The sequence below is a fragment of the Somniosus microcephalus genome, chromosome 5 (genome assembly GCF_052327205.1).
Source record: "Somniosus microcephalus isolate GS21.2 chromosome 5, FLI_Smic_1.0, whole genome shotgun sequence".
Lineage (NCBI taxonomy): Eukaryota > Metazoa > Chordata > Chondrichthyes > Squaliformes > Somniosidae > Somniosus > Somniosus microcephalus.
Window position 1 is genome coordinate 140,440,360 of NC_140991.1, and position 27,940 is coordinate 140,468,299.

General features: G+C 46.8%; 1 protein-coding gene across 1 annotated transcript in view; it reads right to left on the reverse strand.

Moving 5' to 3' along the window:
* calcr (calcitonin receptor) overlaps positions 1 to 27,940 on the reverse strand; it is a 308,033-nt gene that overhangs the window by 212,842 nt on the left and 67,251 nt on the right. The window contains exons 2-5 of the mRNA XM_085988285.1: positions 15,735 to 15,894; positions 15,531 to 15,641; positions 10,663 to 10,775; positions 5,460 to 5,551 (exon numbers count right to left, since the gene is read on the reverse strand). Coding sequence (XP_085844411.1) covers positions 5,460 to 5,551; positions 10,663 to 10,775; positions 15,531 to 15,641; positions 15,735 to 15,894 — 476 coding nt within the window. The remainder of the gene's footprint in view (positions 1 to 5,459; positions 5,552 to 10,662; positions 10,776 to 15,530; positions 15,642 to 15,734; positions 15,895 to 27,940) is intronic.

Sequence of the window (27,940 nt, forward strand, 5' to 3'; positions counted from 1 at the left end):
TGGGCAAAGGTTGCACCTTGTTTCAGCGATGCATCCCTGGATGTGCTGCTGGGGTCTGTGAGGAGTAAGAGAGATATACGGCTGAAAATTCAGTAGCCTTAGCGCCTCATTTGAGGCGCTAGAGGGCCTTGCGCCGGAGTTATGGCCAGTAGTGAAATTCCCTGGGGCCCTAAATCGGCGTTGCTCCGGTAGCGCTGCGCCGGCACCGATGACGTCATCGGTGTGCGCAGCGTCCCGGTTGCCGTGGTAACCCGCCCGAACTCCGAAATTGAGTTGCGGCCGCCTCGCCCGTGGCAGCCGCAACCAGCGTTTTGTCAGAGGTGCCTTACTGCAGTTAGCGCCGGCGCATTAAAGGCCCCGCGGCGGCCGGCCGCTTTCCCGCCGGCCGCCTGCCCGCAGCTCCCTCCCCGGACTTCTCTCCCACCCCCCCCCCCCGGAACAGATGCAAGCCCGGCACTTGTCCGAGGTGCCGGGCTCATTTTCAAGCAGATTTGCGCGGGCCGCGGCCGGGTGCAGGCAGCTCCTCCTTAACGGAAGGAGGAGGCCTGCACTTCCCCAGCCTGCCGCACCGCATCGGGTGCCGCAGCGCCGGAATTGCGGCGCGAAACGGCAGTTAGCGCCCTTTTCCAGGCGCTAAGACCCTTCAGTAGCGCCGGCAGCCGTTTGGGCGCGGCGCCACTGAATTTTTGGCGCGCGCAGGGGACTTAGCGCCGGCACTAATTTCCGGCGCTAAAGCCCTGGCTAAGCCAAAACCCAATTTCTAGGCCATACTCTTCCCTACCAACGGGAAGAAGACACCTGCAGCTGAGACCAAGACAGTGTGGTTGGAGGTTACGGAGGAGGTCAGCAGCAGGAGCTTGGGGCCACGGTCCTGATTCAGTGCAGAAAGCACTTTAATGACCTAAGCAGATCAGGTAAGGTGAGTACAGTTGCACATTCACCTACATCCTGCTCTGTGCATGACCCCATCCCCTCACTCTGCCTTGTCAAGCCTATTCCATCATAACAGTCCTCATACCCGCTTACCTTGCAGGTGCACCCATCCTTCTCTTTCTATGCACTTCCTCACATTTCCATCTATCCATCCACCATGCCCACTCACCCTCATCCTTGTAATGTTATGCCTCTCCCTCATAGTCACCCTCACCAAATGCACTCCATCCATTGGATGAGCACATGTTATTACACTCACTCAAAGGTCCGTTCTTTCCCTCCTTGTAGTACAAGTGAGCCCAGAACACCATGAAGAGGGAGAGAACCAGAACAGGCCCTCCGCAGATAACGCAGCTCACAACAGCAAAGGAGGAGGCACTGGAAATAAGTGGAGTTTCAGCATCCTTGGTTGTCGGAGATGGGGAGTTGGGGAGTTCCCAACTATCTGGTGACACAATTAAATAAAAGCCACCCACAAGTGATATGGCACTCAGTCGTGTTGACTTGGTTTCAACAGTGAATGAAATATGATCATGTTCATAATGATACGTTGCAACATTCCTACCTTGCCAGGACTAATTCATGTCTTTTATCTCCCACAGAGCCTTCACACGTGCAGCACAAGTCAGTGGGCGTGGCGGGAGCTGAGTCCTTCTGAGGGTGCACCGTCACAGGACTCATGCAGACCATGCACCAGCACAGATACTCACACTTCAGTGGGATTATTAAGGCAGATAGTTGAGTTTTCACCTGTTGACTCACACTTTACAAGTGAGCAAGAGCAGATGTTGGAGACAGGGACAGCGGTGGAGAGTCTTCGTCGGAGGGTGCAGCCCTCTCCAAGCTCTGGTCAGCGGGACACAGATGCTGTACCCTAGGGGTTGTCGATGAAGAGGAGAATCATTGAGTAGCAGTAGACAATGTGCTATGCGCTGATAGACCTTCAAAGTGGACGCACCACGATTTCAGACAGATTGGAGCAGTCCACCTCAAGCATGAGGGGGGTGATGTCACAGGCCACTGAGATGATGTCTTCTTCCATGGATAGAGTGCCAACGCCACGGACCATCATACGCTCCAATCAAATGAGTCCATGCACGCCTTCAACACCACCGTGCAGACTCTGGATGCCAGCATGTCGGCCTCTTTAAATAGGTTGACATATACCTTAGCCTTGGCATTACAGGGCACACTGATCTGCACTAAAGTGTTCTCCAGCACAGTGGTAGCAGTGAAGTGCAGCTGGTCCATGGGAGGGATGTTGGCGAAAGGAGTCATGGAAGTGGGGAACTCCACTCAAAGTGCTTTGACTTCTCACCCACAGTCCACCGCTCAGTCAATAGCCCACATGCTGGCTTGTCTCACAATGGCCAAGTCTGCCCCTGCGCGGGTGCAGATAGAGCGGTCTTTGACAGGGCCCTCACAGGCTCCAAAACACAGAGGACATCGGCCAAGAGCATCTCAGCAGTCAGGGCAGGGATCTGAGCAGCCTGCCTCTACCTATGCTGAAGCCACAAATGATGCACCATGTAGGAGTAGCAGAAAAAGGAAGAGTAAGGCTTTCTAATTACACAATAGGTGTATGAGAAAATGTTGTTTTGATAAGTTTTTGTTCTTTATTGAGCTCACATAAAGTTTATTCTTTTTCATCACTTTCCTGTCTTGTCCATTCTTGCGTGCTGGGTGGTAAGTGGCCATCTAACTTGTTTGATGATGAATGTGAAGATATGAATTGATGGGGACCAATGAGGGTTGTTCAAAGGGTGGTTGGTTGTTTGCAGGATTGCTTTGTGTCAGTGGCATTGGGGGTTGGGGGTGGCGAGGGGAAAGAGTGACAGTTGCATTTTCTGGTGACATGGGTGCACTCGTGCAACCTAAGTGAACCTTGCATTAATAATGCCATCCCTGGCTGCAATGTGAGCAGCTGTGGATGCATTGCCCTAATCACCCTCCTCCTCTTCTTCTTCCTCCTCCCCCTCTGAATCATCCGAGGAGGATTTGAGCTCTTCGCCTTGTTCCCCCTGCAGGTCCAAGCCTCGCTGTTGCGCAATGTTGTGCACAGCGCAGCAAACCACGACCGTTCTGGAGACCCTGGCTGGTGCATACTGAAGGGCGCCTCCAGATCTGTCCAGGCATCTTCAGCATGCCAATAACCTGTTCAGTCACACACCTGGTGGTAATATGGCATTCATTGTAGCGCTGTTGGGCTTCAGTGGTCTGGTTTCTGATGGTTGCCATGAGCCAAGTTTAAAGTGGGTATCCTTTGTCGCCTAGCAGACACCCCTTAACTCTGCTTCCAGGTGCGAAGAGATCAGGGAGCTTGGGCTGCCACAGGACGAAAGCATCATGGCAGCTGCCCGGGAATCTTGCGCATAAACATCTTTTTGTGGTTGCACACCAACTGCACATTGATGGAGTGGAAGGCCGTATGGTTAACGAATATTCCTGGTTGTTCTGGGGTTCCCGGATTTCCACATGTGTGCAGGCGATGGTGTCCTGCACCTGTGGGAAGCCAGCTGGAGCTGCAAAGCCAAGCACCCGCTTGTTCTGACTGGCATCATCGGTGGCAAAGTTAATGTAATTGCTGACACTGGCAAACAACTCATCAGTGACCTGTCGTATGCATTTGTGGACAGCCGACTGGGCGATCCTGGCTATGTCTGTGGTAGAGCCCTGGAAGGATCCAGAGGCAAAAAGTTGAGGGTGGTGGTGATTTGACAGCCACTGGTAACACGTGGCCACCAGGTCCAGCAGGCAGCAGGTGTTCTTCTAGGAGGCTGCAGATGTCTGCCACCACCTGACCTGGCAACCTGAGCCTCGGAGACACTGGTGTTCAGACATGCCAAGGAAACTGAGCCTCCTTCTGTAGACCCTATTTCGTGGGTAGTGCCTCCTTTGAGCTGCACCTCTCCGCTGGTTCCCTGTCTGCTGGTCTCCTCCCTGCTGGTCCCCTTTCTGCTGGTCCCCTCTCTACTGGTCCCCTCTCTGCTGTGCAGTTACAGGTTTGTGACCAGCAGGCTGCAGGTGCTGTTGCTGGTGCTGTTCATCTTGACCCACATCTGAGGTCCAATCAAAGGCAGCATAAGCGGCCCCCATCCTGATGCGATAGAGCAAACCTCCAAAGTGTGGAAAGTAACCTCTCAGGACAAGTGCTGTGAACAAACCCTTTCCCACTAACAGGTAAGAAAGCCGCTGTGAGTACTGAGTATTTATTGGTATATTTCCCTGAGATTGCTTCAACGCCCCCCCCGCCCCCCAATTGCCGCTGTGTACTCGCCTTGGTTTCACTGGCGAGTTTCAAGAAGACCGGGAAACCCATGGACCCGATGTTAAACTCAAAGAGTGTGTCAATATCACTCTAATTGAGCGATTGCCATATGGAAATTGACAACCCGCCTCTCGAGGGAGTTGCACGCACGCAGACTAACGCATTCCTGTCAAATGCGGAAGTTGGTGGGCTGGAGCCGGCTTCCTGATGCGCTGTCAATTTCGCTGGTTTTATCCCCCTACGCACACCCAAAGCCTCGCGCTCCAACAGATTAAAATTTAGCATACTGTCTTCCACAGGAGATGTTGGTCCTGTCTGCCTGCTCAGATGTAAAACCCCCCACAGTACTATTTGAAGGAGAGCAGGGGAGTTCCCCTGATATGGTCAACATTTATCCCACAATCACCACCAGAAAAAACAGAATAACTGGTTATTTATCTCATTTGATGTTTGTGGGACCTTGTTGGGTCCAAATTGGTTGCCATGTTTGCCAACATAACAACAATGACTGCACTTCAAAAGTACTTCATTGCCTGTGAAGCGCTTTGAGATATCCTGAGGATGTAATAGCTGTTCATTTATTTCTCAATCCATGTTTTATGTTTTTAAGAATACCTTAAATCAGTCACTGTTTTATATGTCAAAATGTGATTGTCCCCTCTTTCCATTTGTAACTCTTACAATGTTAGCCCCCAAGACACTTATGTGAGCATTTGTGCTGGCCAACTTTCTAGTTCATATTACACTTTGGGGTAGAAATTAGACCTCGATGCACCCATTTTATGTGTGTAAAATGCCACAAGAAGAGCCAGTTTCAGGAACCAACATTCTGGGCCCCAAGGATACCTGAAAGACATCCGTCCTGATAGTAGGATGTCTGGGATGGCCACTTAAAACAGGCTTTAGGCCCTTTCCATATACTAATGAGGGGCCCAATGCCTGTTTTAGAACCCCTCTGGGAAATAGAGCGGTCCCGAGTGCAGCAGGAGCTGGGACTGCTCTGCTCAGATTTTACTGGAATGGATGTGGCCTAGCAGCTAGGTAGAGTGCCCAAATGATTGAACTGAATGCCTGAGGCCTAATTTCTGGTGAGCCTCGGCCCTCACATTGTCTGCGCCCCATTGGATATGCGCCCATATATGGGCCATAACCAATTTATAACCTTTTACCTTTTATTTAAAGTATATCAGCACAAGTTGGTAATACACTTCTTCCTGTTTGGGTTAAAAAAGTACTAACTACAAGTTGATATACTTACTTGAAATAGAAGAATATAGCCAGAGAAATCAATAACGATATAATTGATAGTGTGTGACCCACAACAGCCATGTAGTAAAGGATGCGTGCCATCTAGTAAGAGCAAAAGATAACATTACTTACAAAGGAACGGTCATGTAACTGCATAACCAATGTCTTTTTTAAAGTTTTTATTATTAATTCTGTAAGTATCATTCCTGAATTTTAGTTGGAAATGAACTTAATTTGAAGATGACGAACATGCAGCTGAAATGATTATAAAAATTGCACTGGTGTTATAATTTTCAAAAAATTTAGATTTCCGAGAATCTTTATCTATATTTTATAAGTGACTGGGTCAAAATGTTTGTGCACATAAATAACTATAATATTTACATGTTCCTTGTGGTGCTCTTCACATATGAGCATTTCTTCAAGTTAACCTGTTTTTCTCTTGATATTGCATTTGAATTTTGTTAAAGAGACAACTTTGCTTCAGCTCTAACTATGAATCACATGAAAGGAGACATACCTTATACTGTGTCTTTGTTTCAAATAAACTGAACAAAGTTGTTGGTGCCAAAGGATGAAGGGACCCCAACTAAGATTCTGAGATAATAATGAGGCTGATTTAAATAGCCTCCCACATGATTGTAGAAATAGGCCTAGAAATTTGGGGGTTTAGCGCCAACGGTTACCACCAGATTCAGGCAAAAAAATGGCAGCCGCTGCTCTTTAGCCCGCTGCTGGTGGGTCCCGTGGCGGCTGCCATTTTCAGATGGCCAGCAGCGCTGCCGATGTCCGTGCATGCTAGATGTAGATTATGCAGATTGTGATATCAGTGAGTGTGCAATGCTCACTTGACGCCCGATCTGCGAGTTTCGAGTGCGCAGCTCCACTTCTCAGCATGCCTCAAGTACGATGACCTGAGCAATCATTGACACGCAGGAAGGAGACTCCAGCAATGGTATTTAAAGGAATCATCAGCAACAACTTGCACCTGATATGTTTCTGCAGTTTGACTGGCTCTGTGCAACTTTCTGCAACTCCAGCAGCTTTATTAACTTGTTTCAAGGTTCTAAGGTAACAGCGAGTGCTGTTGCAAGTGGAGAATGCCTTCATTATTATTCTGCTCACAACACTGCCTCACAGTCATGGGGGCTCTACTGGCAGTCCTCTTCGCGCTTGAGTATCTTCGGGAGAGGGAGCGGAGGCAGCTAAGAGGACAAGAAGATGCGTGCAGAGGGAGGAGGAGGAGGGCCAGGAGGGCTCAACAAAAGGCCTTACCCACCTAGGGTCTTCCGAGAGCACTTCTCTTACCTCCACTTAAGCGAGGAGCAGTGTATTAGGAGGCTACGCTTCACCAAGGAGGTGGTCACTGAACTCTGCCAGCTCCTGCAACCAGACCTACAGCCTCCAAGCAGGACAACCATGGGTCTCCCAGTGGCAGTCAAGGTCAACGTGGCCCTCAACTTCTTTGCCAGCAGATCCTTCCAGTCTACACCAGGAAACATAGCTAACATCTCACATTTCGCCATCCATTGCTGCATCCGGGAGGTTACTGAGGCTCTCTACACCGGGAGAAGGGACTACATTTTCTTCTCTCTGAGCAGAGAGAAGCTGAATGAGCGCATATGTGGCTCTGCCAGGATAGCGGGCTTCCCCATGGTGCAGGGTGCCATCGACTGCACACACGTGGCTTTGCGGGCGCCGTATAACAATCCTGAAATTTTCCATAACCACAAAGGCTATCACACAGTTAATGTGCTGTTGGTGTGTGACCATACCCAGCAATTACTGATGGTCAATGCCCACTATCTTGGCAGCAGCCATGATGCCATCATCCTGCTTCAGTCCAGTGTACCAGCAATCTTCCAGTCACCACACCAAACTCGAGGGTGGCTGCTCAGAGACAAGGCTGCTCTCCAGTTGGCTCATGACTCCCCTCCACAATCCACCACTCGTGCCCAGCACTCATATAATGAGGTCCATGCTTCCACCAGGAACATCATCGAGCAGACCATCAGGCTACTGAAGCAATAGTTCTGCTGCCTTGACCACTCGGGAGGAGCCCTGCAGTACTCGGCTGAGCGGGTGTCCCATTTCATGGTGGTCTGCCGCAGGCTCCACAACTTAGCCATCATGAGGGCGCAGCCCTTGCCACCAGGGATTGTGGAACCACCTCAGGAGTAGGAGGAAGGCGAGGAGGAGGAAGAGGAAGAGGAAGAGGAAGAGGAGCAAGAGGAAGAGGAAGAGGAGCAAGAGGAAGAGGAAGAGGACAAGGAGGGAGCGAGGAGGCAGGTAGCCAATCCCCCTTCTGGAGGCATTTGCGGACAGTCTGTCATCAGACTCCGATTCCAATGAATGAAACCCCAGATCCCCGTTGCTCCCCACATCCTCATCATACCTTCCCTCTGTCACAGAATATCACAGCGTCTTCCTGGGCTCAAAGCTGAAATGAGAGACATCACAAAAGATTCCAAACAAAATTAATACATTTATCCAAAATCATTTGACACATATTTACACTTACGATATGAACTAATCACCCTTGTTCAATCTCTTAGAGCCTGTCGTTCGGTGCCCTTTCCTGTCCTAGTGCTCCTATGAAGTGCTCCCCCAGTGGCTGCAGCTTGGCTGGTGGAAGGCTGCTGAGTTTCCATGGGGGAGACTTCAGATGGCCTTGCAGGATGACCTCCAGCAGCTCTGGCCCCAGAAGGCCCGGCTGTAGGCTGCACCACCTTGGCATGGGTGGCAGCAGTCTGAGCTGGCTGGCTGACAGACAGTGGCAAGGGCAATGGCGGAGTGGCAGTGGTGGGAGCAGGAATGCTGTCATCCTGAGAGAGGACAGCAGGGTCCTGCTCCACTGACCCACTGCCACTCCCCCAGGGCAGCGCCTCAGCATTCCTAGCAATCTGTTAGAGCACAGACTGCTGGGCTGCTGCGACATCCTGTAAGCTCCAGTCGACACTCGTAAACACAGCCACAATCGCAGCAGTCTGTGCTTGGGTGGCATCAAGCTGAGACTTCATGAGAACGGTCTGCACTTACGCTGCATCACTAAGACGTTGGGTCAATTCTGCCTGTGCTGCAATGACAGCCGTGACATTGCCCATCACACGCAGCATCATGTCTGGGTCAACATAGTCTCTCCGGGAATTCTGCATCATTTCCAGCCTGGAAATCCTGGGCTCCAGCTCTGCGCAGAGCCCTATGCAATGTTGGAGGCAGACTCCTCCAGGCTCCTTGATATTGCCAAGAGGCTCTCTGGTTGGCTTGCCATTGCACCTAGCAATTTGGTGGGCCTGCCCATCACCCTTCTTCTGAAGACCGCCCCTTCGAGGTTTTCATCTGAGTCCTGTGCAGCAGAACTCACGCGTGTACTCGCCCTCCGGGGAGTTGGCCCCCAAGCTATCCATTCCTCCTGGCCTTGCTACAGCCCACTCCTGCCTGGTGCCTCACCCTGTGCAGATCCAGCTCCTTCACTAGCATCTAAAATACGCGCAGAGCCAGTTTCTGAGCTGGTGTCTGTGAGTGACAGATGCAGTGATGCTGTGTCTTCTTCTTCTTCTCCCTCGCTCTTCTGCATCGCCTCAGGGACAGGCTGCTTGGGTGCTTGATCTTGATTAGCTGAAAGCAGAAAGGCACAAGAGTTGGGTTATGATGAGGGGGGACAAGGAAGCAAGATATGCACGCATACAGCATCAGCAGCTTGAAAGTGAGAAGTGATTGTGGGATGAAGGGGAAGTGGGATGTGAGAAAAAGGATTAGGAATGAGAATACTGTTGTTGTCCCCAAGGGGTTCAACCTCACCCATTGCCACAGCCTCCATTATCTTCTGCCCAATGATCTCCAGAACTCTCTCCTCCAGCTGGCTGAGGTCCTGGATGGCAGCTTGCCCACCCCCCCTCCCCCCACCAGTTATCTGCCGCTGCTCTCACCGCTAATGCGCCATCTTAGCCTGTAAGAGAAAGAGAAGTGTGTGACTGAGTGTGGTGCAATGTGTTTGGTTGATGTGCCTGCCATGGTTGAATAGCTGTCAGTGTGTGCAAGGTGTGAGATGTGGGTGTGAGTGTTGCAACAGTGGTAAGGTTGGAATGCTGTACTGAAGCTATGATTGTGAGGTCTGAGTGGTGATGGGTAAAGATTGTTGGTAGGTGCGTGCTGGGGATGTGATGTATTGAGCAGTGTATGAGGCTTGTGGTGCAGATGGTGGGATATGGCACTTGCTGAAGCCTTCACTCACCTTGACGTGCCGTATGAGGTCAGTAAACTTCTTTCGGCACTGGATGGCCGATCTGGGGACCACAGTGCTGATCGTCACATAGACGGATTTCTCCTGCCAGAGCCTTTGAGATGTGTGTGGTGAAGGCTTCCTGCCAGTGTACGGGAAGAGGGCAGCCTGCCTCCTCTCCACAGCCACGAACAGTGCCTCAAGAACCCGTCTGAGAATCTGCGGGCTCTCTCCCTGTGCTGAGGCTCCGCCATGTGTCTTCTTCCAGCTGAAGTTGTAAGTGGATTGACCATGAGGTACTGTAGCATCAATGCACCGCCCCTTTAAGTACGGAATTAAGCCTGTGCCAAACATGACTGGGAATTAGACTGGACCCGATATTGGCCCACCTGCTGAGCGGTAAGCCAATGAGCAGCGGTTTTAGTGCTGAGATCAAGACTACAATCATGTTAATGAGGACTGAGCACAAAGTTTTTGTGCTACCGAGACCATTTTGACCTGGCGCAGCTTAACATCATTGGACCTTAACACTACCCGTTTCGTGGCCATATCCAATTTCTAGGCCATAAAGTATTAAAGAAATAGGAAAAAGAGAAATCAAAAGGAACTTGCTGAGCCGAACTTTGACAAAAGGTAAATGACCACCATTTCAAAAATGAACAAAGGATAGCTTATAAGGGCCAATTTTCCATTCCTCCCCTTCCCCTCCCCTCATTCAAGCTCTAGACTGGCGCAGAGCTCCTGACGTGCACTACACCTACCAGCGCCTCTCTGTGCCTGATTTTGCTGTTCTGGACAAATGTGTCCAGGAAACCACCCCACCCCCTACCAACCCCCACCCACCCCTCTCCCCACCCCTAGGAAAACTGCATTAACACTATCTGTGTGAGTTAATTTACATATAACAATTAACATGCAAATCCAAGACAAGTTGCTTTACACCAAACATTTCCGATGTGTGGAGGCTGAGTTAAGAGTGGGTGAGACCTACCTTTATTTTATAATCTGTGAATTTATTACAAAATGTATAGTTGGACCAAGTTCGATTGGTTTCCGGATGTTTAAACCAGTTCCCGTTTTCATCACAGTATTTTGTAGCTTTTTCTTGAAAAAAGATAGAAAATATATTTAAGCAATTGCTCCATTTTATAAACAAACAGGAGCTGAGGCAATCTAGACCGCACAGTCCGCTCCTGATAATTCAAAATTGTTTTTACATAAAGAAAATAACATTGCCCAATGGTTTGAATTAAGCAATGCAAATAATACACCAAATTGGGAATTTGGTGCCAAAACCTGATTTATTAGAAAAGTTAAATGAAGCAACTTTGAATTAAGGGGAGTAGACTATTTGAACTGGCTTGCTGCTTTACAATTATAGAGTTGAAATATGTATTTTTTAACTCAGACCAATGTTTAGTTAGTATGAGAAGGGATTATTTGAACCATGCCAAATTTTACACTTTGCAAGATTAGCTCAATTTAATTACTTTTGGGGATTGTCATTGAGCGAAAATAGCCTGATCTCTATATATTTAAATAGGATTCTACTCTGTCTCATACTTACATTTCTAATTGCCACTGTTGGTAGTTTACTGACATTGCCATTGGTACAGAACACAATGGGCTATTCTTTCCACTGTTTTATAGCAATGAATACAATTGCACTGTTTTCAGATCCTAATATAAATAAGTTAATTGATTAATAATTGTCTGTAGTTTCATTTAGAGTTGGGAACAGGCCAATAAAAATACTTTCAGGTAAGCTTTGCTTATTTTGGGCTTTGCTTAAGAAATTGTGGTAGCAAATACCTGCTTACTGCAGCTCTGGGGGTTGAGTTTTGAGTCACATATCAAAAAGAGCAGTGGTCCTAATACCGACCTCTGGGGAACACCATTGTATACTTCCAACTAGTCTGGAAAACAACCGTTCACCACTACTCTCTGCTTTCTGTCCCTTAGCTAATTTTGTATCCATGCTGCCATTGTACGTTTAATTGCATGGGCTTTAATTTTGCTAACAGGTCTATTATGTGGTACTTTGTCAAACCCCTTTTGGAAATCCATAGACACAACATTAACCACACTACCCTCATCAACCCTTTCCGTTACTTCATCAAAGAACTCAATCAAGTTAGTCAAACACGATTTGCCTTTAACAAATCCATGCTGACTTTCATTTATTAGCCCATATTTTCCCAACGGCCAATTCATTTTGTCCCGGATTATTGTCTCTAAAAGTTTCCCCACCACTAATGTTAAAATGACTGGCCTGTAGTTGCTGAGTTTATCCCTCTCCCCTTTTTTAAACAGGGGTGTAACATTTGCAATCCTCCAGCCCTCTGGAATCACCCCCATTTCTAAGGAGGATTGGAAAATTGTGGTCAGATCCTCCAAAATTTCCATCCTTACTTCCCTCAGTAACCTAGGATGCATCCCATCTGGACCGGGTGACTTTGAACACTGCCAACCTTTTAAGTACTTCTTCTTTATCTATTTTTATCCTACCCAATATCGCTACTACCTCCTCCTTTACTGCTACATTTCCAGCACCATCTTCTCAAGTGAAGACAGATGCAGAGTACTTATTTAGTACCTCAGCCATGCCCTCTGCCTCCACAAGAAGATCTCCTTTTTGGTCCCTAATCAACCCACCCTTCCTTTGACTCCCCTTTTACAACTTACAGAGTGTTCTCTCTTCTTTTGGTAAAACTTCCCTGTTTATACTGCAAGGTAGTTTCAAAAGGAAAAAGAAAACGATGGGAAAAAAAAGAAAGCTATGCTAATTCGCTACCACTAATTTGCTAATGGAGCCTGCCAGCATTTATAGCATCAGGAAATCAAAGGACATCTGACTTTACAAACTGTGATGGAGGATGCTGAGCAGTGGGACATTGTGCTCCTTAGGGTATCACCAAAAGGATGAGTTTCATTTGTCTCAGTTTTTCTATATTTTTGATATGGCCATTTGTACAGTAATAAACAGCAATTAAATCATCTGTGTTTTCAGGGCAATTCAGGTCCCATTTGCCATGATAAATAAAGTAATAGATACTGACACAACTTTATCAGTTGCTCTGCAGCAGTCGCAAAGGGAGCCAAGTGCATTAACTGCAATATCATGCACAGCCAGACGAGGCAAGATAGAGATACTTCGTCGGTCTAATTAGCATATACATAATAGTCTCTTTCTGGAAGTGTGAATTATTCATACACTCAGTCTACCAGCTAACTATAACTCCCTGAAGAGCTAATTGGAATATTATGCAATACCAGTTTTCTGCTGTAGTTTAGCTCCTGGGTCAAATGCACTCCAATGCTAACTGAACCATTCATTGATTCAAGAAAAAGTTTGTGATTTCATACAGTTGGATCCAACTCTCTATCCCAAGAGCTCTCTCCAATCACAACAGTTGTACATGCACTGGAAATCTCACACTGGAGAGGGGGGAATTTTTCTGGTTGCATCAGCAAATCTCCAACAACAACCTGCATTTATACAGCAAGTTTAACATAGAAAGAAGTCCCAAGATGCTTCACAGAAGTGTTATCAAACAAGAATCAACATTGAGCCAAAGAAGGAGTTATTAGGAAGAGTGACTAAAAGCTTGGTCAAAGAGATGGGTTTTAAGGAGGGTCTTAAAGGAGGAGACGGAATTGGAGAGGCTAAGAGGTTTAGCAAGGGAATTCCAAAGTGTGGGACTTAAACTTCTGTAGCCATAGCTGCCAATGGTGGGGTGAAGTGAATGGGGGATGCACAATAGGCCAGAGTTGGAGGAACAGAGAGTTCTTGGATTGCTGTAGGGCATTACAAAGATAGGAAGAGGCGAGGCCATGGAGGGATTTGAACACAAGATTGAGAAGTTTGAATTTGAGGCATTGGGTGACCAGGAGCCAAAGTAGATCAGTGAACACAGGAGTGATGGCTGACCAGGACTTGGGGGCAGAGAGATTGATATAGTGATGGTAATTATTTAGCGTGAATTTGAGGCAAAATGGAAATGAATGTTTTATATTAAATCGTGTTTTCTGGTCAATTTTAAATACTTTTTTAGCTAGCACTTCCCCAAAAGCTACCACAACAGCTATTTTTTCTCCTCCCTTCATACAGGCGTTCTGTCCTTGTAGCCCCTTCCTCACAATTCATGGAAGCTCTCTGAAGCTTCTGGCAGTTCACAGAGACACTCTCCCCTGCCATATCCTCTCGCTCACAGAGGTACTGCTTCCTCGAAACCCCTCCCCTCAGCTCATAGAGGCACTGTGCCCCTCCAACTATCCCCTCCAAGTCACAGAGACATTCTCCAACTCTATCATCCCCAAATCACAGAGACACCCTCCACTCTAAATCTCTCTTCAGTTCACAGAGACACTGGAAATAGATATGAAAATCAGGAGAGATGTATAACAGGTGGCTGGATTGATATTGCCCATTTTACCCTATCATCCAAAGTCAAAATTACCTCAAGGGAGTTGTCACCACCCTTACACTGATGGGCAGGTCTAAGCTCCACCTGCACAAGGCCAATCAGGAATTCTCACCTTAGACTGGGACTCAATGGGGATAATTTTAACCCCAAGAATGGGTGAGATTAGGTCGGGTGAGAAGTTAAAATTTGAAAAATTTCAAACCTGACCCCAAACCGCCTTCAAACTTCTGGTTTTAATGGAGGCAGGTCGGGTGGAAGGGGGGAGGGACTAATCCGCTTTCAGGAGGCGGGTTGGTCAGTGAAAGCATTTAAGGAGGTTACATGCCTCCATTTTTACATGTGTTTTATTTTTTATCCATTTCAGCTTGGTTTCCCGAGCCTCGGGAAACCTGGCAGGTAGCAGATGGCAAGAAGGGCTGGATTGATAACGTAAGTGCATTTACAGTACTGCTTGTGGGCCAAGAGGAGCAGGAGTGTTTCTTCCAGGTCCAACAAGTGTGCCTGCTTCCTTCCCAGTGAGAGGTTGATCCCCACCTCCACGATCTCCGACTGCCTGCGATCTCCGACCTCCCCCCCGATCTAACCACGCGATTTCCGCCCATCTCAATGCTCCCCCCCGTGATCTCTCCCCTGACCACTATCTGCCCCCCCGACTATGATCTGTTCCCCCCTCAACAATCTCTCCTCCCCTGACCATCATCGCCTCCCTCCTCACCATGATCTCTCCCTCCCTCCCTCCCAGCTCTCTGCTCCTTGGCTGCAGCTTTCACGGCCGACAGGCAGGCAGCCTGTCAATCAGGTTGGCTTTCGGGCAGGAAATCTGATGAAAAAAATTAAAATACGCCCTACAGTTAATTTCTGCAGACCTCCGGTAATCCCGTACTTCCTGGTTTCCCATCCTTCGCCCCCCTACCCCCCACCCTCGCCTCCGCTCCCTCCCCATAAATATCAGGAACAATGTATCCAGGTCTCAGTCTAAATTGTGGCCCAGTCTGTGAATTCCTACCAAAATTATCTCTGTGTGCAGATTTTAGTACAATGTTTGATGTTTGTGTCATTGTGCCGTGTGCATCAATAAAATGCAGACACAGGAATTTAACACAAACGTGTTAACCAGTGCCCTCGAGATAGACCACTGAGGAACTTCAACCTGCTTAATGGAAAACAAGAGCTGGTCCAATTCATACTTTATAATAAAAATAGCATATTTTGTTTTCTTTTACATTTGGATAAGTGACGACCTATGTCTCAGCGACTGGTGTCTATGCTCGTAATTTGTTCTTCCATTTTTATGTCATAGAGATTGGAGACTTGAGATTATGATTGTGACAATAAATACTTCTGTAATAAATATGAAGTTGCTTTATGAGAACAGAAGTGCAGTAGAATTCTCACGAGTTATAAAGGGAGCGCAAAGATACAAGTCTCTTACCAGTTTCATCAAAATCGGTAAAATGGTTTGGGCAGTTCTGCATGTTTAGTGTTCCAGCTGGTGTATCATCCCAGCATAACCATCCGTCCCAGGTTCTGTTACAGTATGGGCCTGTGATGTCAGAAAGCACGGCTGATTATCTAATATTATTTAAGCAACAATGTTACCAGAGAACCAGAGTTATACCAACTTGTTGTCACTTACCTGGTTTATTGTATGAAGAATCCCTGATCATTTTCTCATAACACTTAAACTGTGCATCCATTATCTTTTGCCTTATTAGGTTTTGTGCAGTCTCAACAGATGGAGGCTCGGTTGTACTTACATCATAATTTTCAGTCGATGCAAGGCTTGACATAATTCTCTGTGAGGTAAAGAGAAGTTGCTTATTTTAGTGTTTAAATTTATCTGCCAAAAATGCATTGCCTGTTCAATCCTCAAACTAGTCACTGAATCAAATCTCACTCAAAACTGTGCAAGCTGCTTGTCAAAATGAATTGTCTATTCAACGTCAACCACAATGACTCTTAGCACGGCAGTGATAACACTCTCTGACACTGTGGAGTATATTTTACAACCAGCGCTATTGGACACTTAAATGCACTTGTACTAAATTCCTCCCTGTGCTTTGAAATACTGGTGTTAACCCACTTACTTTAAACAGATAAACGGTGCATTAAAAAAGTGCCAAAATAAATTTATTACAAATGTGTTAAGAGTTCATATGGGAGCAGAGTTGTTTGGAAATTTACCCTAAGGTAATGCTATAAAAGGTAGTTTCCCTCCGAAAATCTTGGGAAATTTTAATAAATTTAATAAACCTCTCTGAATTAAATATTAATCTACATTAAATACATTTGTTGAAGTTTTATTTCTTGTGCAGTTGTATATAACAAACTATATAATGCTTGGCTCTCATATAGTTGGTATGACTGCCAAAATTGCCTTTGTAAGAAATTTATGACTTGTTAGAGGCTGAGAACTTTACGTGATCCAGTTGCAATATCTGGTTATCTGCAGCTGTTTTTTATTAATGGGAAAATGCAAACTATTCATGTTTCCTGCCCCACCCCCACAGTTTCAGGTTTTAGGCAGAGTCTAACACCTCAGAACATGAGCACATTGAAGATCTTTGATACTCAATTAGAGAGAAGCAAGGATTCTTTTCGGGGGGGGGGGCGGTACTTTGAATCTAAAATGTTCCTTTCAGAAATATGGTCAAGCTCTGGTGGCTACCATTCAGCTGATCATCATTGACATTATCCTTGGTTTTAAATTTCAATCCTAACACTCAAGCTCAAAATTTGGTACAATGTTGAATTGCCGATTTTCCTCCCCCTGCTCCCCCCCCACCCGCCCCACCCGCCCCACCCCGCCCCACCCCGTCCTTTGATCGCCCCAGAATTTTGCAAGCATACAACTTGCGCTCCACTCAACTCGGCTGTACCCCTACTCATTTGAATCTACAGGTCAAATGCTGGGTATGAATACTGCCTCACCTTTGGTGCTTGCTCCAAATGCGGGCAGGAATTTCAAAGTTCAATAGTGGCTGCTGTTTTGGACAGCATCAAAATCCCATAGACTCACAAAGTGAAGCAAACTGTCTCATAGAATTTGTAAAATTGTTACATTAAAATCACAGATTCTGCCTGCCCTTTAATGATCTTTGGAACTCAAAGAATAGCCTAGCAGTGTCTAAAAACCACTGGGGCTGGATTTTGTCAATGGAGACATGCTGGAGGTGGGACAACTGGTTTCCGGATTTCAGTCCCGCCCCAGTGACGTCTGACCAACCCACGCTGTTTTCACCGGCCAATTAAGGGAAAGCCGGTGACAGATGACGTCAGCGTATGATGCTTCATCTGTCGAAAAAATTTTGACAGATGAATTATCAGCATTTGACAGCTTTGAGAAGCTGTCAAACACTGACAATCTCTGTTCTAAGGTGAGCCCCTGCACAGAAGGCTCACCAAGACCTCTCTCAGCAGAAAGCAGATGGCTGCTGCATCTGAGATGAGGCACCTCCGGATCCTCAAAGGTTGAAGCCTGCAGAAAGAAGCAAAGGTAAGGAAACATTTTCCAACACTTTACACTCACCTCTCATACTTACCTATCCACACTTGCACCCATCACTCACCTCTGCAGCTGACTTGCCAATCACTCTCAACCCAACAGACCCACTGCTCGCCTCGCTGACCCTGGCGAGGTTTGCAGCCATCGGGAAGCCCGCAATTGCAGGCGTAAAATGGGGAAAAGCCTCAAAACTGCCTGTTAACTACCTGTTAACAGGCAGTTAATTGGCTCTAATCCTTTTCCCACCTCGAGGAGTCGGATCCCTGTGCGACTCGGGGACCTGCCTCCCGGGAAGATGGCACGGAGGCAGGTTGGGAGCGGAGTCAGTACCCGCTTCCAGTTTCTGCCATTTTCCCAGCAGTCCAGCCTCCATACCTGCCTCCCCACGGCTGGGAAAATCTCCCCCCCCCCCCGGGTTTCTTTGGGCGTTCTTCAATCCAGGGATCCATCCAATGTTAGGGCTGGAAAATTACGTGAAAAGTGTCAAGATATGGGAGTAATTTCCAAGTTCACTGCATTGACGGTAACCTGACGAAGTGAATTGCCCGCCCTTTGTAGAACCTGCCCGATTTTCATCGCATTGAAATCAATGGTTGTAAACCAGGCGGGATCTACAATGGGCAGGCAATCTGCTCTGCCAGGTCATTGTGAAGGCGGTGAAATTGAAAATGACCCCTGTCAATTCGGCATCATTTAAATAGTCCTGCCTATTTCAGATGGGAACTTCCTATGGCCAACTGCTTGGACCCTGGAATTACAAGCCTTGTGCAAAATGGACAGGGAGCCAGAATTATGGGTCTATGCTCCAGTTCCTGTCCATAATTGCCAGAGAATTGGCACACACGGGGGGTGTTACAGACAGAAATATCGTTCCCGGTAGGTCTGCAGTCGTCCTCTTTTACACAGACAGAGAATATCTGTTCTCAAATGGCAGATGTTTAAATCAAGTCTGTCTTTCACAGTCTTTCTGGGAGCATACTTAAGATCCAAAGTGCATACTTTAAAAGTACTATTTTATACATATATTTTGGAACAGTTAGGTTGCTAATTGTACTGCTAAAGTTGGGCCTTTAGATTAACGGAAAGTTAACTATTTTAACAGTCTCTGTGAACATTAAATAGCTTTATAAATTCCAGTAAGTAAATCACCCCAGATGTATGTTGTTTTGAATTAATCATTTCTGATGAACTTATGTAAATTGTTGATATTTATGACGACATTAATTTCATTATAAGCATTTCACATACCCAATAATAAGACACTGGGTTTAAGATGGAAATTGTGAGTTTACCATCTAGTTTATAGAGTTCTTAGCTGTGCACCAGCTGTGCATCAGTAAATTGTCCTTCCTTTTTAATAAAAGTCTGTGGATTATTGCTTCTTAAGTACTCAGCCTTAATCAGCACTCTGCATGTGTATGTTGTAAATCAAAGTTTACAGTAGATGCTGGATGAGACGAGAACCAGGATATTTATTCATAAGTTAATGAAAGTGCAATATAAATATACCATAAGAGGTCCCTACTTCACATGTGGAGAGCTGTTGATCTATGGATTAAACTGCCACCTAGCATGATGAATATGAACTCTGTCCTTAAAAATGTAATGGGTAGATTTGTAATTCATTGTAAAGAAGAGGGTATGGGCTTGGCTGGTAGATAGAAGGGCAATGAAAATGATTGTAATCTGTCCCTTATTTATGAAAGGTAAGCCCAATGAACAATCTGTGGTTCCTATTTCAATTTGTTCTTATCTACAAAGTCTGTAAATTATAGCATTTATTTATTTCTATTTATATGTATTTCTCCTCTGTCAAGGAGCTTTCCTGTTTCCATTGCAAGTCCACAATAAAATGTTCACCATTGTCAAACAGCGGCAAGGAAACCTCCTGCTGATTACCACCTACCGCCCCCATCCCCCCCCCCCCTCAGCTGATGAATCAGTACTCCTCCATGTTGAACACCACTTGGAAGAAACGCTGAGGGTAACAAGGGTACAGGACATACTCTGGGTGCGGGAACTTCAATGTCCTTCACCAAGATTGGCTCGGTAGCACCACTACTGACTGAGCTGGCCGAATCCTGAAAGACATAGTTGTCAAACTGGGCCTGCGACAGGTGGTGAGAGAACCAATACGTGGGAAAACCTACCTGACCTCGTCCTCCCCAATCTACCTGTCGCAGATGCATCAGTCCATGACAGTATTGGTAGCAGTGACCACCGCACAGTCCTTCTTGAGATGAAGTCCCGTCTTCACACTGAGAACACCCTCCATCATGTTGTGTGACACTACCACCGTGCTAAATGGGATAGATTCAGAACAGATCTAGCAGCTCAAAACTGGGCATCCATGAGGCACTGTGGGCCCTCAGCAACAGCAGAATTGTATTCCACCACAATCTGTAACCTCATGGCCTGGCATATCACTCACTCTACCATTATCATCAAGCCAGGGGACCAACCCTGGTTTATTAAGAAGTGTAGAAGAACAGGACCAGGACCAGGCATACCTAAAAATGAAGTGCCAACCTGGTGAAGCTACAATACAGGACTACATACAGGCTAAGCAGCAGAAGCAACATGCTATAGACAGAGCTAAGTGATCCCACAACCAAGAGATCAGATCAAAGCTCTGCAGTCCTGCCACATCCAGTCATGAATGGTGGTGGACAATAAAACAACTAACAGGAGGAGGAGGCTCCATGAACATCTCCATCCTCAATGATGGCAGAACCCAGCACGAGAGCAAAATACAAGACTGAGGCATTCGCAACTGTGGTGTATGTACCTTTAAGACAGAACTACTTTTACAGCTCCTGTAGTACCGGCAGTGACCACACCTGTATATAAGCCTTGCGCATGCCTCTGTACCCCCAGTCTTGAGACTACACTCCTCCAGTAAATACCTGTTTATTGTTAAGTTACAGCATCCGTGTGGTTATTGAAAAACATCATACTCTCAGAATCACGGATCTAACAGTGGCGACGAGTGTCGATTCGAATCTACCTGCAACTCTGCATTTCCCTTCGAGGATTCGCTCCGGGAGGGCGGTGTAAGAAAGTCGAGGCCAGGAACACGGGCGTCGACCACGAGCAACCGCCCAGTCGTCCGGCAGAGAGTGAACATCGCAGGGGAGGCTGTGGAGAGCCGGGCTTGGTTCCCCAGCCACGACGATCAGCAAGAGACTGACGACAGGTCCAGTGCAGACCCTTCCCGGACAGCGGCGGCTGGAGCCGACCGACGGCGGAGAGAAAGCCGAGCAGCGTCGACGGGGTAAGACAGAGGGTGAAGTGCACAGGGCGCAGCCGGGGGTTGAAAACCAAGCGGCGTCGAGAGAGAAAAAAAAAACGGAGAGAGAGAGTGTAAAGCAACAGCCGGGTTCAGGACCGAGCGGCATCGAAAAAAAAAAAAAAAACCGCGCAGAGCACAGCCAGGGCTCAAGGGCTGAACAGTGTCCGCGGGGAGAAGAAGGGAGAGCGCGGGAGATGCCATTGAGCCACGGAGAAGAAAGAAGAGCGCGGGAGATGCCATTTTTAGAAGCCGCAGCGGAGAAGAAGGGCGAGCGCGGGAAGGAAGGAAAGCGCGGGAGACGCCATTTTGTGCCAGCGGAGAAGAAGGGAAAGCACGGGAGATGCCATTTTTGACAGTAAATCACACCCAGGGATGCCGAAGAGTGGCAGTATCTCTACGTTCGACAATGAAGTTGAAGATTGGGCGACATATGTGGAACATATTGAGGTGTACTGCAGGGCGAATGAAGTGCCAGATGCTAGGAAAGCACTGGTTTTGTTAAATTCCATGGGTGCAAAAACTTATGGGTTACTGCGGAATCTAATAACCCCAGAGAAGCCGGTGAACAAGAATTTCGAAAGCATAGTAGAAATCCTACAGGACCACTTAAACCCCACACCGCTGCTGACAGCAGAACGATTTAAGTTCCATAAAAGGAACCAACACAAAGATGAAAGCAATGCTGAGTACCTAACGGAACTGCGCAAGCTATCAAAACACTGCCAGTTTGGAGCGGGACTAGCAGATACGTTAAGGGACAAGTTTGTGTGTGGGCTACAAAGTGAAGGAACCCAGAAACGGCTTCTATCAGAAAAGGATCTTACGCTGGACAAGGCTTTCAGTATGGCAGTATCACACGAAGCAGCCGCAAGGGGCGCTGCAGAGATACAACGGAGACCGCAAGAATATGGCACCAATGAAATGTCCTATGGAACAGGGAAGTGCTATCGCTGCGGCAGAACAACACATGACTAGAAGGATTGTTGGTTCAAGGACCAAGTGTGCAGACAGTGTGGAAAAGCAGGACACATAGCAAGAGTCTGCAGGTCTGGGAAGAAAACCAACAGTAAGGAATCTCCACAGGAGAAGTACAAAAAGGTACACCAGGTGATGGACAGTGGTTCAGATGAACAGAAAAGTGACACAGACTCCGAAAGCAAGGAGCTGGGTTGTCTGAAACTACATAAGGTAACCAAAATGGAGGATCACCAGACTATCTGGGTTACACTCAAGATAGACGGAGTCCAAGTGAAAATGGAATTGGACACAGGATCAGCCCTAACAGTCATAAACCAAAGGGACTACAAGCGGCTATTTTCACATATACCCTTGAAAGCTACAGAGATTGTCTTGAAGACGTACACGGGGCAAAAAGTCTACCCCAAAGGAAAAATAAGGGTGAAAGTGATAAATAAAGGCCAGGAAATACCTAAAATGGATATATATGTATTGCCAGATGGAGGACCACCACTGCTAGGACGTGAATGGATCCGGAAGATACAATTAGATTGGCATTCCATACAGGCACTGAAAGTTGAGGCCAAAAAGGATTATGACGTCACACCTGGACTGTAGTGTATGTACCCGTCTACCTTTAAGGGAACTATTGAATGTAACCGTTCACCTTTAAGAGGACTACTTTCGGGTGGCACTATTTGTTTGGCTTCTGTATACTGTAATACCGATAGTGACCACACCAGTATATAAATGTTGTGGCATGATTGCTGGGGCAGATTCGCCCGGACCTTCGAATAGTAAAGACCTGTTTGTTTGTTACTTCTGAAGTCTGTGTATTTATTAACTGCACAACCCACAGACTTTACATGGACGACTGTCAAAAATGCTAACTGACGCAAAAGAAGTGTTCCAGGAGGGACTCGGAACACTAAAAGGCATAACAGCAACGATTAAAATAGAGGAAAATGCAAGCCCAAAGTTTCTTAAGGCCAGACCAGTGCCTTATGCGATCAGACCAGTTGTCGAAGCAGAGCTGGAAGGGTTGGAACGCTCAGGAGTGTTATGTATTTTGTGTTCTCCTCCCACCTGTGGTGGCGCTGTCACAGGAGATAAATGGTTCGGTGTTCTCTGTTAAGTTTAGCTCTCTTTGTTCGGAACTTGCCAGAACTTCCTTTCCTTCCAATAAAGCACTTCATGTTTGAATCTCTGAGTTCTGAGTCCTAAATTGTGTCTAGATAGAAAGGTACCGACACAACAAGTGGCAACGAGGAGCGGATGCATCTGTGTACATTACGGGTGCAGTGAGTAAACAGAAATTTTAATTTGAAACGTGAGATGGCTACTATATTAGGAAACATCGGTGATTTTGATTAAAATGTGGAGCAATGGAGCGCATATACGGAACGTTTTGACTATTTTGTATTGGCGAATGCGGTGGCAAATGAAAAGGTCGTGCCTACCTTTTTGAGTGTAATCGGGCCGAAGACATTCAATTTACTTCACAGCCTCGTGCAGCCAGATAAGCCAGGAACTAAAACATATAAGCAACTAGTGGAAATTCTTGGAGCACATTTTTCACCGAAATCTCTGGTTATTGCTGAGAGATTTAGATTTCACAAACGGAATCAAGAGGAGGGGGAATCAGTGACAATGTTTATTGCTGCTTTAAAAAGGTTATCAGAACACTGCGAGTTCAAGGAGGTGCTGAAGGACACCATTAGAGACAGACTCGTGTGTGGTCTGCAAAATGCAGCCACACAGAAGCGCCTTCTTACTGAGGACAACCTTACTCTTGAAAAGGCCATTAAAGTTAGTGTCTCCATGGAGATGGCGGAAAAGGAGGCTCACCAGTTGAGTTCAACAGGGAGAGTTCACAAGGTGTCGTCTGAGCCTAAAGGTGCGCAGAACGGCACATGTTACCGTTGTGGGAAAACGGGCCATCACGCTAATGACTGCTGGTGTACGGAGCTGGAATGCCGAAATTGTGGCAAAAAGGGTCACATTGAACGCGCCTGTAGAGGTAAAAAAAGAACAGACAGAGCTGGGAAGCATGGAAGCAAAATGTCTGTATTTGGACAAGAGAGAAAAAAGAGTGTTCATTCAGTGCAGTATGATGGAACAAGCAAAACAGAGGGGAGCGACACCTCTGAGGAGGAAGAGGTGCACATACTGACGGTTGCAGGTGATTCAAATGGCTGCTGGGTGTCACCACTGGTGGAGGGACAATCAGTGCGGATGGAGGTGGACACAGGCGCGGCTGTGTCCCTTGTTTCAGACACTGTCTACAACAAAATGCTAAAGCATCTTACCCTTCAGCCAACAAACATTGTGCTAAAGACGTATACCGGCGAACCTGTGGCCATGAGAGACGTCATTGAGGTGACAGTTAAATTGAACGGACAGACTGCAAAGCTGCCGCTATATGTGGTAAAGGGAAATTACCCATCGCTACTGGGACATGCGTGGCTAGAGAAAATCACGCTGGACTGGCCTGCAGTCCGCATGATGTCAAAAGGGGAGTCAGGTCTGACTGCAGTGTTAAACAAACATGCAGAACTCTTCGGGGAACTTGGGAGCATGAAAAAGATCAGCGTGAGACTGGACATTAAATGTTAAGTCTGTGTGTTCCAGTTATATTTAAGGTCAATTACTGACACAGACTACAAGAATAACTTTTCAATAGGTCTTTACTATTCGGAGGTTAGGGCTGTACTACCCAGCAAATTACTACACAGCACTTATATACCGGTGTGGTCACCACCGGTATTACCGTATACAGCAGCCAGAGAAAGTAGTACATCTCTTAAGGTGGAACAGGTTTAAGTTCTCTTAAGGTGGAACAAGTTACATACACCACAATCCTCCCTTTTTAGCTTAACAGTTATATCCCCATTTAACATAACATAATAACATATATACATATACAACTTCATGTAGAAACAGTTCAAAGGTTCAGTCTCTCAGGAGGCCTCCTGATTCGAGTTGGATAATGCCTTTCAGGGGTCTCTGATTCTTGTTGCTGAGGTGACTCCTCTAGTTGGTCTCTTATGTCTTGGACATCATCATCAGGTACATTCACTGCTGAGGTAGATGCTTCAGGTTCACTAACTTCTTCCAGGGTTGTCTCTGTCGTAACCATGGGTTCGACCCTTGTTCTCGATTCTACCAGTTGGTCAGCATGACGCCATATTACATTTTTACCAACATCTACCGTGTACATCAGGGGTCCTTGTCTGGCCCGAATTGTTCCGGATTGCCGTTTCTCGTTTCCATAGTCCCTGGCCAAAACTGGTTGTCCTACCTCGAAACTCCGAGTGGTCTTGTTATTTATATGCTGGAACTGTTTGTTTTCAACTTCCCTCCGCACATTTGGTTTTAACAAGTCCAACCTGGACCGCAACCTCCTGTTATAAAACATCATGGCAGGACTTTGGTTTGTCACTGCATGAGCGGCGTTTCGATATGCCAGTAGAAACTTGTCCACCTTATGTTGTAGTGGAATCTGATCTTCGCTCATGGCCTTTATTGCCTTTTTGAATGTTTGTACAAATCTCTCAGCCAACCCATTTGTAGCCAGATGATATGGGGCAGAGGTATAATGTTTCACCCCATTCTTCTTTAAGAATTTTTGGAATTCTTCTGACATGAACTGTGGTCCGTTGTCGGAACATATTTGTTCTGGCAATCCGTTCCTTGCGAATATCGTTCTTAACACCACAATTGTCTTTTCTGAAGTAGTGGTAGTCATCTTGATCACTTCTGGCCATTTAGAATGTGCGTCCACCGCAATTAGAAACATGGAGTCCATGAATGGACCAGCAAAGTCAATATGTACGCGTTGCCATGGGGCTGAAGGCCATTCCCATGGATGCAATGGTGCAATCGGAAGTGCATTTTGCACTTTTTGGCACCCTGAGCAGCTTTTCGTCAGCTCCTCTATCTGTTGGTCGATACCCGGCCACCACACATAAGCCCGAGCAAGGCTTTTCATCTTGACTCCCCCCAGATGACCTTCATGCAGTTCCTTTAGAACTCTTTCCCTTAACTTAGGAGGAATAATCACTCTCGTTCCATACATCAATGTTCCTTGACAGACGGACAGCTGGTCTCGTCTTGCCGAGAATGCCGGTAACACAGAATCACCATGTGCTGGCCATCCCTTCACTGTCACCTCGTAGACTCGGGACAGTGTCGGGTCGTTCCTGGTTTCTCTTTCAATACTTGCATTGGTGACTGGTAAACACTCGATGATGGTCGAGTGAAATAACTCAACAGGGTCAACCTTCGTTGTCTCCTCTTCTTCAGGTAGTGGCAGGCGCGACAGCCCATCAGCATTACCATGCTGCTTTGTACCTTTGAATTCTATCTGATATTGATGTGCCCCTAGGAAAAGGGACCACCTCTGGAGTCTCTGTGCTGTCATCACCGACACACCCTTCTTAGGGTTAAAAATGGATACCAACGGCTGATGGTCTGTCAGAAGCGTAAACTTTTGGCCCTGCAGGTAATGATTAAACTTCTTTACTCCCCACTCAAGGCTGAGAGCCTCCCTATCTGTCTGAGCATAGTTGCGCTCAGCGGAGGTCAATGATCTGGATGCAAACGCGACTGGCCTCTCCGTGCCATTTGGCAACTTGTGTGAGAGTACTGCCCCAATACCATATGGAGAAGCATCACAAGCCAAACGAATAGGCAGTGTTGGGTTGAAGTGAGCCAACACTTCCTCTGAGGTTATCAATTCCTTGCTTTTGCGAAAGGCCTTCTTACAGTCCTCGCTCCACTCCCATGGTACTCCCTTCTGCAAAAGAGTGTTCAGCGGGTGCAGTACCGTGGATAAATTTGGCAGAAACTTATGGTAATAGTTAATCAATCCTAGGAACGACCTCAACTGAGATACATTAACCGGAGCGGGAGCCTTCACAACCGCTTCGATCTTGTCAGGAGACTTATGAAGTCCCTCCTGGTCAATGACATGGCCACAGTACGAGATCCGCTTCTGAAAGAACTCACATTTCTGCCGATTAACTCGAAGTCCATATTCTTTCAATCTGATGAGCACCAGTTCCAAATTTGCGAGGTGTTCCTCGTCACCATCTCCTGTAATCAGAATATCGTCCAGGTAACATTGTGTGCCTGGAATTCCCTGTAATACCTGCTCCATGGCCCTCTGCCAAATTGCTGGAGCCGATGCCACTCCAAAAACCAGTCTATTATACCGGTACAAGCCTCTATGCGTGTTGATCGTGAGGTACTGGCGTGACTCTTCCTCAACTTCCATCTGTAAGTACGCCTGCGTCAGGTCTATCTTGGTGAAGTGTTTCCCGCCCGACAATGAAGCGAAGATATCCTCAATCCGCGGAAGCGGATACTGCACCGTGTGAAGCACCGGATTAACAGTGATCTTGAAATCTCCACAAATGCGAACCTTCCCTGGTTCTCCCGGCTTGTTGCTCGAAGGACGTTTCATCACGGGAACAATGGGCGTAGCCCACTCACTCCAGCCTACCTTAGGCAGTACTCCTGAACGTTCTAGCGCTTCCAGCTCCGCTTCCACAGCAGGTCGTATCGCATAGGGTACCGGTCTGGCTTTGAAAAATTTTGGTTGTGCATGTTCTTCAATCTTGATGTTTGCCGTAATTCCTCTGTGTTCCCAGTCCTTGCTGGAACACCTCTTTAGCATCGTCCAATATTCTGGACAATCGTTTAGGTTTGACATCTGTTTCCCTGGCATCTACCGTTGGTGCTTTTAAGGAATGCCAGTCCATATTCATTTTTCTAATCCACTCCCGTCCCAGTAGTGGTGGACCTCCTTCAGGTAGCACATATAAGTCCATTCCTTGGCTTTCTTTGCCCTTGTGGACCACCTTTACCTCTATCTTTCCGATGGGGTATACTCTTTGCCCTGTGTATGTTTTCAATACAATCTCCGTATCCCGTAGGGGAATATGTTGGAATAACCTTTTGTAATCTTTCTTATTCATGACCGTCAATGCCGATCCAGTGTCCAATTCCATCTTCACTTGGACTCCTGCTATCTGAAGTGTGACCCAAATTGCCTGGAGGTCTGCTTCCTTACCAACGTTGTGTA